The sequence below is a fragment of the Oncorhynchus kisutch genome, linkage group LG24, assembly GCF_002021735.2.
Source record: "Oncorhynchus kisutch isolate 150728-3 linkage group LG24, Okis_V2, whole genome shotgun sequence".
Classification (NCBI taxonomy): domain Eukaryota; kingdom Metazoa; phylum Chordata; class Actinopteri; order Salmoniformes; family Salmonidae; genus Oncorhynchus; species Oncorhynchus kisutch.
The window spans coordinates 39,911,682-39,924,953 of record NC_034197.2 but is presented as its reverse complement, the minus strand read 5'-3'; the positions used below and the strand labels follow the sequence as shown (position 1 = coordinate 39,924,953).

The window sequence follows — 13,272 nt, the reverse complement described above, 5'->3', positions numbered from 1 at the left end:
CTCAACTGGCCTACCTGGTTAAATAAAGGTGTTCTCAACTAGCCTACCTGGTTAAATAAAGGTGTTCTCAACTGGCCTACCTGGTTAAATAAAGGTGTTCTCAACTGGCCTACCTGGTTAAATAAAGGTGTTCTCAACTAGCCTACCTGGTTAAATAAAGGTGTTCTCAACTAGCCTACCTGGTTAAATAAAGGTGTTCTCAACTAGCCTACCTGGTTAAATAAAGGTGTTCTCAACTAGCCTACCTGGTTAAATAAAGGTGTTCACAACTAGCCTACCTGGTTAAATAAAGGTGTTCTCAACTAGCCTACCTGGTTAAATAAAGGTGTTCTCAACTAGCCTACCTGGTTAAATAAAGGTGTTCTCAACTAGCCTACCTGGTTAAATAAAGGTGTTCTCAACTAGCCTACCTGGTTAAATAAAGGTGTTCTCAACTAGCCTACCTGGTTAAATAAAGGTGTTCTCAACTAGCCTAACCTGGTTAAATAAAGGTGTTCTCAACTAGCCTACCTGGTTAAATAAAGGTGTTCTCAACTAGCCTACCTGGTTAAATAAAGGTGTTCTCAACTGGCCTACCTGGTTAAATAAAGGTGTTCTCAACTAGCCTACCTGGTTAAATAAAGGTGTTCTCAACTAGCCTACCTGGTTAAATAAAGGTGTTCTCAACTAGCCTAACCTGGTTAAATAAAGGTGTTCTCAACTAGCCTACCTGGTTAAATAAAGGTGTTCTCAACTGGCCTACCTGGTTAAATAAAGGTGTTCTCAACTGGCCTACCTGGTTAAATAAAGGTGTTCTCAACTAGCCTACCTGGTTAAATAAAGGTGTTCTCAACTGGCCTACCTGGTTAAATAAAGGTGTTCTCAACTAGCCTACCTGGTTAAATAAAGGTGTTCTCAACTGGCCTACCTGGTTAAATAAAGGTGTTCTCAACTAGCCTACCTGGTTAAATAAAGGTGTTCTCAACTAGCCTAACCTGGTTAAATAAAGGTGTTCTCAACTAGCCTACCTGGTTAAATAAAGGTGTTCTCAACTGGCCTACCTGGTTAAATAAAGGTGTTCTCAACTAGCCTACCTGGTTAAATAAAGGTGTTCTCAACTAGCCTACCTGGTTAAATAAAGGTGTTCTCAACTGGCCTACCTGGTTAAATAAAGGTGTTCTCAACTAGCCTACCTGGTTAAATAAAGGTGTTCTCAACTAGCCTACCTGGTTAAATAAAGGTGTTCTCAACTAGCCTACCTGGTTAAATAAAGGTGTTCTCAACTAGCCTAACCTGGTTAAATAAAGGTGTTCTCAACTAGCCTACCTGGTTAAATAAAGGTGTTCTCAACTAGCCTAACCTGGTTAAATAAAGGTGTTCTCAACTAGCCTACCTGGTTAAATAAAGGTGTTCTCAACTGGCCTACCTGGTTAAATAAAGGTGTTCTCAACTAGCCTACCTGGTTAAATAAAGGTGTTCTCAACTAGCCTACCTGGTTAAATAAAGGTGTTCTCAACTGGCCTACCTGGTTAAATAAAGGTGTTCTCAACTAGCCTACCTGGTTAAATAAAGGTGTTCTCAACTAGCCTACCTGGTTAAATAAAGGTGTTCTCAACTAGCCTACCTGGTTAAATAAAGGTGTTCTCAACTAGCCTAACCTGGTTAAATAAAGGTGTTCTCAACTAGCCTAACCTGGTTAAATAAAGGTAAAATAAAAATAAAATAAATAAATATAACGTGCTGCGATGTCATATGAAGTGATATGATGTCATATAACGTGCTGCGATGTCATATGAAGTGATTACTACTCTGATGATGTTCTGTGTTATACTACATGATGCTGTACTGTGTTATACTACAGGATGCTGTACTGTGTTGTACTACATGATGCTGTGCTGTGTCTCGCTGTGTTCTCATTTGCTGTACTGTTCTAAACTGTGCTGCTTGTGTGACCTTACTGGCTTGGCTCCCGTTGACCACTCTGATTGGGCACTCTGCCCAGGGCAGCGGGTACTGGAAGGACTGGAAGAAGTAGAAGATACTCCAGCCGATGATCACATTGTAGTACAGGCCCACGAAACCACACACCTGGAGAGAGACAGAGAGAGAAAGGTAAAACAAATCCTTAGTTCTTCCAAGAAATGTCTGTCATTGCTCAAACTACAATGTTTGTTTTGTGGTGTGTTTTTTTATGTGATAGGGCTGTGTTTTTATGTGATAGGGCTGTGTTTTTATGTGATAGGGCTGTGTTTTTATGTGATAGGGCTGTGTTTTTATGTGATAGGGCTGTGTTTTTATGTGATAGGGCTGTGTGTTTTTATGTGATAGGGCTGGGTTTTTATGTGATAGGGCTGGGTTTTATGTGATAGGGCTGTGTTTTTATGTGATAGGGCTGTGTTTTATGTGATAGGGCTGTGTTTTTATGTGATAGGGCTGTGTTTTTATGTGATAGGGCTGTGTTTTTATGTGATAGGGCTGTGTTTTATGTGATAGGGCTGTGTTTTATGTGATAGGGCTGTGTATTTATGTGATAGGGCTGTGTTTTATGTGATAGGGCTGTGTTTTATGTGATAGGGCTGTGTTTTATGTGATAGGGCTGTGTTTTTATGTGATAGGGCTGTGTTTTATGTGATAGGGCTGTGTTTTATGTGATAGGGCTGTGTGTTTTTATGTGATAGGGCTGTGTTTTTATGTGATAGGGCTGGGTTTTGGGAAACCCATAGCATATCAGAGTTTCCATCAACCAAACGGTGGTGTCGTCTAGCTGGTTACACATACATATGGCTTTCCTAGCCGATACGCAAAGACCAACAGAAAGCTACACAGGAAATGCTATCATATGAATCGGCTTTTCTCTGTGATTCACTCTCAGACACTCAGGCAAACCACAGCTGAAGTTTCTCTGAATAATTAAAGTCCTCTGTGTGTTCTAGGCCTCTATGTATTTATAGCTCCAGAGCAGAGCGGAGCTCCTGGTGTCACATCCAGCCTATCTCAACCCTCACTGTCCCAGGTTATTTCCAGTCTATCTCAACCCTCACTGTCCCAGGTTACATCTAGCCTATCTCAACCCTCACTGTCCCAGGTTACTTCCAGCCTATTTCAACCCTCACTGTCCCAGGTTACTTCCAGCCTATCTCAACCCTCACTGTCCCAGGTTACATCCAGCCTATCTCGACCCTCACTGTCCCAGGTTACATCTAGCCTATCTCAACCCTCACTGTCCCAGGTTACATCCAGCCTATCTCAACACTCACTGTCCCAGGTTACATCCAGCCTGCCTCAACCCTCACTGTCCCAGGTTACATCCAGCCTATCTCAACCCTCACTGTCCCAGGTTACATCCAGCCTATCTCAACCCTCACTGTCCCAGGTTACTTCCAGTCTATCTCAACCCTCACTGTCCCAGGTTACATCTAGCCTATCTCAACCCTCACTGTCCCAGGTTACTTCCAGCCTATCTCAACCCTCACTGTCCCAGGTTACTTCCAGCCTATCTCAACCCTCACTGTCCCAGGTTACATCCAGCCTATCTCAACCCTCACTGTCCCAGGTTACATCTAGCCTATCTCAACCCTCACTGTCCCAGGTTACTTCCAGCCTATCTCAACCCTCACTGTCCCAGGTTACATCCAGCCTATCTCAACACTCACTGTCCCAGGTTACATCCAGCCTGCCTCAACCCTCACTGTCCCAGGTTACATCCAGCCTATCTCAACCCTCACTGTCCCAGGTTACATCTAGCCTATCTCAACCCTCACTGTCCCAGGTTACTTCCAGCCTATCTCAACCCTCACTGTCCCAGGTTACATCCAGCCTATCTCAACCCTCACTGTCCAAGGTTACATCCAGCCTATCTCAACCCTCACTGTCCCAGGTTACATCTAGCCTATCTCAACCCTCACTATCCCAGGTTACTTCCAGCCTATCTCAACCCTCACTGTCCCAGGTTACATCCAGCCTATCTCAACCCTCACTGTCCCAGGTTACTTCCAGCCTATCTCAACCCTCACTGTCCCAGGTTACATCTAGCCTATCTCAACCCTCACTGTCCCAGGTTACTTACAGCCTATCTCAACCCTCACTGTCCCAGGTTACATCCAGCCTATCTCAACCCTCACTTTCCCAGGTTACATCCAGCCTATCTCAACCCTCACTGTCCCAGGTTACATCTAGCCTATCTCAACCCTCACTGTCCCAGGTTACTTCCAGCCTATGTCAACACTCACTGTCCCAGGTTACATCTAGCCTATCTCAACCCTCACTGTCCCAGGTTACTTCCAGCCTATCTCAACCCTCACTGTCCCAGGTTACTTCCAGCCTATCTCAACCCTCACTGTCCCAGGTTACATCCAGCCTATCTCAACCCTCACTGTCCCAGGTTACATCCAGCCTATCTCAACCCTCACTGTCCCAGGTTACTTCCAGCCTATCTCAACCCTCACTGTCCCAGGTTACATCCAGCCTATCTCAACCCTCACTGTCCCAGGTTACATCCAGCCTGCCTCAACCCTCACTGTCCCAGGTTACTTCCAGCCTATCTCAACCCTCACTGTCCCAGGTTACATCCAGCCTGCCTCAACCCTCACTGTCCCAAGTTACATCCAGCCTATCTCAACCCTCACTGTCCCAGGTTACATCCAGCCTATCTCAACCCTCACTGTCCCAGGTTACTTCCAGCCTATCTCAACCCTCACTGTCCCAGGTTACATCCAGCCTATCTCAACTCTCACTGTCCCAGGTTACTTCCAGCCTATCTCAACCCTCACTGTCCCAGGTTACATCCAGCCTATCTCAACCCTCACTGTCCCAGGTTACTTCCAGCCTATCTCAACACTCACTGTCCCAGGTTACATCCAGCCTATCTCAACCCTCACTGTCCCAGTTTACATCTAGCCTATCTCAACCCTCACTGTCCCAGGTTACTTCCAGCCTATCTCAACCCTCACTGTCCCAGGTTACATCCAGCCTATCTCAACCCTCACTGTCCCAGGTTACATCTAGCCTATCTCAACCCTCACTGTCCCAGGTTACTTCCAGCCTATCTCAACCCTCACTGTCCCAGGTTACATCCAGCCTATCTCAACCCTCACTGTCCCAGGTTACATCTAGCCTATCTCAACCCTCACTGTCCCAGGTTACTTCCAGCCTATCTCAACCCTCACTGTCCCAGGTTACATCCAGCCTATCACAACCCTCACTGTCCCAGGTTACATCCAGCCTATCTCAACCCTCACTGTCCCAGGTTACATCTAGCCTATCTCAACCCTCACTGTCCCAGGTTACTTCCAGCCTATCTCAACCCTCACTGTCCCAGGTTACTTCCAGCCTATGTCAACACTCACTGTCCCAGGTTACATCTAGCCTATCTCAACCCTCACTGTCCCAGGTTACTTCCAGCCTATCTCAACCCTCACTGTCCCAGGTTACTTCCAGCCTATCTCAACCCTCACTGTCCCAGGTTACTTCCAGCCTATCTCAACCCTCACTGTCACAGGTTACATCCAGCCTGCCTCAACCCTCACTGTCCCAGGTTACATCCAGCCTATCTCAACCCTCACTGTCCCAGGTTACAAGGGCCTGGCTGACTGTCTATCTGCCTCTGCAGCAGGGCCTGGCTGACTGTCTATCTGCCTCTGCAGCAGAGCCTGGCTGACTGTCTATCTGCCTCTGCAGCAGGGCCTGGCTGACTGTCTATCTGCCTCTGCAGCAGAGCATGGCTGACTGTCTATCTGCCTCTGCAGCAGGGCCTGGCTGACTGTCTATCTGCCTCTGCAGCAGAGCCTGGCTGACTGTCTATCTGCCTCTGCAGCAGGGCCTGGCTGACTGTCTATCTGCCTCTGCAGCAGAGCATGGCTGACTGTCTATCTGCCTCTGCAGCAGAGCCTGGCTGACTGTCTATCTGCCTCTGCAGCAGGGCCTGGCTGACTGTCTATCTGCCTCTGCAGCAGAGCCTGGCTGACTGTCTATCTGCCTCTGCAGCAGGGCCTGGCTGACTGTCTATCTGCCTCTGCAGCAGAGCATGGCTGACTGTCTATCTGCCTCTGCAGCAGAGCCTGGCTGACTGTCTATCTGCCTCTGCAGCAGGGCCTGGCTGACTGTCTATCTGCCTCTGCAGCAGGGCCTGGCTGACTGTCTATCTGCCTCTGCAGCAGAGCATGGCTGACTGTCTATCTGCCTCTGCAGCAGGGCCTGGCTGACTGTCTATCTGCCTCTGCAGCAGAGCCTGGCTGACTGTCTATCTGCCTCTGCAGCAGGGCCTGGCTGACTGTCTATCTGCCTCTGCAGCAGAGCATGGCTGACTGTCTATCTGCCTCTGCAGCAGAGCCTGGCTGACTGTCTATCTGCCTCTGCAGCAGGGCCTGGCTGACTGTTTATCTGCCTCTGCAGCAGAGCCTGGCTGACTGTTCATCTGCCTCTGCAGCAGAGCCTGGCTGACTGTCTATCTGCCTCTGCAGCCGAGCCTGGCTGACTGTCTATCTGCCTCTGCAGCAGAGCCTGGCTGACTGTCTATCTGCCTCTGCAGCATGGCCTGGCTGACTGTCTATCTGCCTCTGCAGCAGAGCCTGGCTGACTGTCTATCTGCCTCTGCAGCAGAGCCTGGTTGACTGTCTATCTGCCTCTGCAGCAGGGCCTGGCTGACTGTTTATCTGCCTCTGCAGCAGGGCCTGGCTGACTGTCTATCTGCCTCTGCAGCAGAGCCTGCAGGACTGATTTATCGACTGCAGTGGTTACATTCTAATATCAATAGGAGCATAATGGTGTCATTCTAAGTGGTAGGCTAGTATGAATATGAATAACGCCTCACCATTCCAGGGTCTGACAGAATGACTGCAGTATACATACTGGCATAGCATATTATTTAGAATGCATGTCCAATACATTGCGTGGTATGCTAGTGTAGGTACATAAACATCCAGGTCCATCCAGCCTGCCTCAACCCTCAACCTTCATGCCTGAAACACTCACGCCTCAACCCTCACACCTCACTGCCTCAACCCCCACGCCTCAACTCTCATGCCTGAAACCCTCACACCTCAACCCTCACACCTCACTGCCTCAACCCCCACACCTCAACTCTCATGCCTGAAACCCTCACACCTCAACCCTCACGCCTCAACCCTCACACCTCACTGCCTCAACCCCCACGCCTCAACTCTCACACCTCACTGCCTCAACCCCCACGCCTCAACTCTCATGCCTGAAACACTCACGCCTCAACCCTCACACCTCACTGCCTCAACCCCCACGCCTCAACTCTCATGCCTGAAACACTCACGCCTCAACCCTCACACCTCACTGCCTCAACCCCCACGCCTCAACTCTCATGCCTGAAACCCTCACACCTCAACCCTCACGCCTCAACCCTCATGCCTGAAACTCTCACGCCTCAACCCTCACGCCTCAACCCTCACGCTTCAACATTCACGCCTCACTGCCTCAAGCCTCAGGCCCTCACGCCTTAAACCTCACGCCTCAAAACTCAAGCCTAACACCTCAAACCTTATGCCTCACACCTCAATGCCTCGTGCCCTCCAGCCTCAACCCTCAAGCCTAACACCTCAAACCTTACACCTCAATGCCTCATGCCCTCCCGCCTCAACCCTCAAGCCTAACACCTCAAACCTTACGCCTCAATGCCTAATGCCCTCCCGCCTCAACCCTCAAGCCTAACACCTCAAACCTTACGCCTCAATGCCTCATGCCCTCCCGCCTCAATCCTCAAGCCTAACACCTCAAACCTTACGCCTCAATGCCTCGTGCCCTCCAGCCTCAACCCTCAAGCCTAACACCTCAAACCTTACACTTCACACCTCAATGCCTTGTGCCCTCCCGCCTCAACCCTCACTGCCTCAGCACTGCATAGTACTGTATAGGGCCTCCTGCACTGTCTGCAATTTCCAATAGCTATAGTAGAATACTACTTAGAATGCATGTCCAATACAATGCTTCATTCTAAGATGTGTGCCCAATACAATGCTTCATTCTAAGATGTGTGCCCAATACAATGCTTCATTCTAAGATGTGTGCCCAATACAATGCTTCATTCTAAGATGTGTACCCAATACAATGCTTCATTCTAAGATGTGTGCCCAATACAATGCTTCATTCTAAGATGTGTGCTCAATACAATGCTTCATTCTAAGATGTGTGCCCAATACAATGCTTCATTGGTATGCTAGCTATTAGATACTGACTGACTACAGATGGACTGACTGACTGACTGTGTCACTAACTGACTGACTGACTGACTGGCTGACTGTGTCACTAACTGGCTGACTGACTGAATGACTGACTGCGTGACTGACTGACTGACTGACTGTGTCACTCACTGACTGACTGGCTGGCTGGCTGACTGTGGACATAGCAGATGTGATTGTGGTGAGTGACCTGAGCTCTAAAGTCAACTGTATTTGACAGACAGGCTAGCCTCTTGGTCCTTCAGTTAGCCACATAGCAACATAGACATCCAGAGCACACATCTTCTCCTGGACAGAAGCCTCTGCCTGAGAGTACTGAGGATGGAGGAGTGTGACATTTGACAGATGAAAGCGACTGGTAGTGCTGACGTCTGTATGTCAGTCTACTTTGAACTCTCTAGAGACACTAATGTGGGTAGGCCTTCTGAGGGACGCAAAATGTTTCATCAGACCACACGTCTGTCAGGTAAACTGAGACAATGACATCAAACCTGCTGTTTCGTGTCCTGGTGAATGGTATATGTTTGAGACAGACTTGGCTGCTCATTGGAGAACAATAAACTATTCTATTCTTGCATTGCCAGAAGGCATATTTGGCATTTTGTACTTATTAGGATCCTCCATTAGCCGTACTCTTCTTGGGGTCCACATGAAAGATGACATAAGACATAGTACAGAACACTATTAGTCAAGGACTGAAATACATACATTTAATACACACATAATACAGGGCAAATTATAATACAAATATTGATAAAATGGCAGTGTCTCTTCACAGTCCCGTTTGTGCAGTAAAGTGTTATTTGATCTGGTTTTTAATCTGGTTTTATTGCTAGCTTGAGTTACCTGGGATGGCATAAAGTTCCATGTAGTCATGGCTCTATTTAAATAACGTGTGATTCCCAGCCTCTGTTCTGAACCTGGGAACTATGAAGAGACCTCTGGTTACATGTCTTGTACCGATGAGTGTCTGAACTGTGTGCCAACCTTTGTGGGTACCAGGTGGTTTGTCCTCATTCATAGACAGCTACAATTGTTTCACCTCTTCCACACCCACTTTGTAGAACTCAAAACTACAGTGCTGAAGGCTTAGCATTTGTTGTTTGCATTTCAGGCCTAAGTTTGCTAATCTTGTCAACAAAAAAAGTTATTCAAGTGGTTGGCAATACCAAAGGGTTTTGTTAGGAACAAGCCATCAGGTTTGTATTTTGAAGGATGGAGCCGAGTTTGCTTTTTTTGCCAAGGGTGTGCAAAGCTGTCATCAAGGCAAAGGGTGACTACTTTGAAGAATCTAAAATCTAAAATATATTTGATTTGTTTAACACTTTCTTGGTTACTACATGATTCCATATGTGTTATTTCATAGTTTTGATGTCTTCACTATGATTCTTGTCACGCCCTGATCTGTTTCACCTGTCCTTGTGATTGTCTCCACCCTCTCCAGGTGTCGCTGATTTTCCCCAGTGTATTTGCCGTTCAAATGGTCTCCAGATGTCGACAAAGCCTTTGTGGACCTGAAGCATCTGTTCACAACAGCACCCATCCTCATCCATCTGGACCCCTCGCGTCAATTTGTGGTGGAAGTGGATGCTTCGGTTGTTGGAGTGGGGGCCATCCTGTCCCAGCGATCTGCCCAGGACCAGAAGCTTCATCCCTGTGCCTTCCTGTCCCATGGTCTCAATCCTGCTGAAAGGAACTATGATGTTGGCAACCGAGAACTCCTGGTGGTGAAGATGGCATTGGAATAGTAGAGGCACTGGCCAGAAGGAGCAGAACAGCCATTCCTGGTCTGGACCGACCATAAAAACCTGGAATATCTCCGTACAGCCAAGCGCCTCAACTCCAGGCAGGCACGGTGGGCCCACTTGTTTACCAGATTCAACTTCAGCATTTCCTACTGCCCAGGGTCAAATAATGTGAAGCCTGATGCCCTCTCTGCCTATACAGTTCCTTTGCCACACCCTCGACCTCTGAAACCATTCTCCCTACCTCATGCCTTGCTGCCACTGTGGATTGGGGTATTGAGAACCTGATCCGCGAGGTACAACGATCCCAGCCTGGACCTGAAGGGAGCCTGGCTAACCAGAATTTTGTCCCTAATCCAGTCCAGTCCCGGTTCCTGGAATGGGCTTATTCCTCCAGGCTGACCTGTCATCCAGGGTCCCGTCAAATACACCAGCCTTCCTTTGACAACGCTTCTGGTGGCCCACAATGGTTCCTGATGTCTCAGCCTTCGTCGCTGCATGCCCAGTGTGTGCTCAGAACATTGACTCCACGACAAGCTCCTTCTGTCCTCCTGCAGCCACTACTGGTCCCTCATCGTCCCTGGTCTCATATATCTCTGGACTTTGTCACTGGGCTTCCTCCGTATGATGGCAACACTGTCATTCTGACGGTAGTCGACCGGTTTTCCAAGGCCGCCCATTTCATCCATCTCCCCAAACTACCTTCTGCCAAGGAGACAGCTCAGCTTATGATGCAGCATGTCTTCCGGATCCACGGACTCCCGGTAGACATGGTCTCTGATCGGGGTCCTCAGTTCTCGTCTCGATTCTGGAAGGCATTCTGCACCCTTATTGGGCCGTCGGCCAGCCTGTCATCCAGATTCCATCCCCAAACCAACAGTCAGTCGGAGCGAGCCAACCAAGACCTGGAAACCTGCTAAAGACATCCTGGACCTGGCCCTCATCGCCAATTCCACCGCCGGCACCCCGGTCAGCCAGGTATGCACCCAGGTAGGACGACAGGTGGGGTACGCCCTGATCTGTTTCACCTGTTCTTGTGACTGTCTCCACCCCCTCCAGGTGTCGCTGATTTTCCCCAGTGTATTCATCCCTGTGTTTCCTGTCTCTCTGTGCCAGTTTGTCTTGTATGTTTCCAAGACAACCAGTGGTTTTCCCGTTCTCCTGCTTTTTGCATTTATCCTTTTTCTAGTCCTCCTGGTTTTGACCATTGCCTGTTTCTGTACTTTGTACCCGCCTGCCTGACCATTCCGCCTGCCTTGACCACGAGCCTGTCTGCCACTCTGTACCTCCTGGACTCTGATCTGGTTTTGACCTTTTTGCCTGTCCACAACCATTCTCTTGCCTACCCCTTTGGATTAATAAACATTGTAAGACTCCAACCATCTGCCTCCTGTGTCTACATCTGGGTCTCACCTTGTGTCATGATAATTCTACAATGTAGAAAATAGTAAAAATAAAGAAACCCTTGAATGAGTAGGTGTGTACTGTACATTAGTAGGCTTTATTATTATATTATTCCCTCAAAAATTGTTTGGGAAAAAACGATATTTTATATTTTATTCAGCTATGTTCAATTGTATTCTTCTTACTATAAAATGATACTACAGGAATGAAAACCAATCTTGTCTGCTAAATTAACTAAAGTAGCCCACAGCCTATGGCATAGCCATAGATCAGGGCCCAACATAAGGTCGTCTCAGAATATGCTATTCTGTTCTTCTGAAATAGGTAAAATTTTCTTCATATCATAACATTTCTTTAAACCTGCTTAAATAAATAATGGATTTATTGTATGATGGTGTAGGCTACATTCAAATGGATGTATTAGAAAAATGTAAAATGTAGATGTGCTAAAGGTCCGCACCAGTGGCTCAAATCCTAGAGATGCTAAACGTGTTTATTGTAATTAACGGTCAAGTACCATGAGACCAGCAGTTATTTGCACCAGCAGACATTCACCGGGCTGACAAAATGTCATGACCGCCACAGTCCTTTAGTGTGTGTGTGCAAGCCTCTCACCATTAGACTGGAGACCCCGATGCCTCCTAGCTGAGGGTAAACGTAGTTCCACACCCCGATGCTGCCTCTCCTAATCCTCTGTCCCACCGCCAGTTCCAGGAAGAACAGAGGGATCCCGATGAGGATGAGGAGGATGAAGTACGGGACCAGGTACGCACCTGAGAGAGGAAGGGGGTGGAGGGAGGGGATGGGGAAGAGTGAATGGGAAGGAGAAGTGGAAAAAAGAGGAATGAGAAGGAGAGGGAGAATGAAGAGGGAGAAGGTTAGGTACAAGTCAGTAAAGGTAAAATTGAAACAGCCTTCTGGATGGAAGGAAAAGGCTAGAACACTATATTTCACATTGAAAGAAATGTCTCAAGCAAGAAAGACAGAATGGTTTGTCATGGTCATGTTTTCTATTATCCTACCTCTGCAGCCTCACCACTTCCTGTCTCTCTGTCTTCTGCAGCCTCACCACTTCCTGTCTCTCTCTGTCTTCTGCAGCCTCACCACTTCCTGTCTCTCTCAGTCTTCTGCAGCCTCACCACTTCCCATCTCTCTCTGCCTTCTGCAGCCTCACCACTTCCTGTCTCTCTCTGTCTTCTGCAGCCTCACCACTTCCTGTCTCTCTCTGCCTTCTGCAGCCTCACCACTTCCTGTCTCCCTCTGTCTTGCACTAAACTGTACCTCTCTACTCTCCCTCTTTTAGCTCCACTGAGCACACAGAGCATCGTCATACACTCACAAACAACACATTTGCACCCTAATGAATACCCTAATCAACACAACCTTGGCTGCCAGCCAACTCTCACTTGCTGCTGCTATTCCAGGAGACCAGAAAACAAATCCCAGTAATAACACACCTGGGACTAGGAGGCCTGGACTGGTTGTGCGGATCCAAACACAGCAGAGTGAAAGCCCAGGTTTATAATGCTCTTTAGTCTTTGGAACACAATTATTTTGATGGAGGGCTTATAATATAGTGGTGCTTTTTGCTGCTGTAATTGAGCACTGTAATACTGTAGCCTTTGTTCAATGTCATCTCTACTGGCCTTTCATCAAAAGGCAATAGAATAGAGAGAACATGAAGGAGGGGGGAAAGGAGGAAGAGAGAGAGAGAGGAGAAGAGACGAGACGAGAGGAGAGGAGAAGAGAGAGAGGAGAGGAGAGGAGAGGAGAGGAGAGGAGAGGAGAGGAGAGGAGAGGAGAGGAGAGGAGAGGAGAGGAGAGGAGAGGAGAGGAGAGGAGAGGAGAGGAGAGGAGAGGAGAGGAGAGGAGAGGAGAGGAGAGGAGAGGAGAGGAGAGGAGAGGAGGAGAGGAGAGGAGAGGAGAGGAGAGGAGAGGAGAGG

At 48.1% G+C, this 13,272-nt stretch overlaps 1 protein-coding gene across 2 annotated transcripts in view; it reads right to left on the bottom strand.

The window, feature by feature from the left end:
• Window positions 1–13,272, bottom strand: part of LOC109875721 (sodium-dependent neutral amino acid transporter SLC6A17) — a 53,890-nt gene that overhangs the window by 30,173 nt on the left and 10,445 nt on the right. For both annotated transcript variants that reach the window (XR_004205294.1, XM_031804174.1), the window contains exons 3-4: window positions 11,945–12,102; window positions 1,938–2,067 (exon numbers count right to left, since the gene is read on the bottom strand). Coding sequence is in view for 1 of the 2 variants with exons in the window: in XM_031804174.1 (XP_031660034.1) it covers window positions 1,938–2,067; window positions 11,945–12,102 (288 nt within the window). In the remaining variant the exon portion in view is untranslated. The remainder of the gene's footprint in view (window positions 1–1,937; window positions 2,068–11,944; window positions 12,103–13,272) is intronic.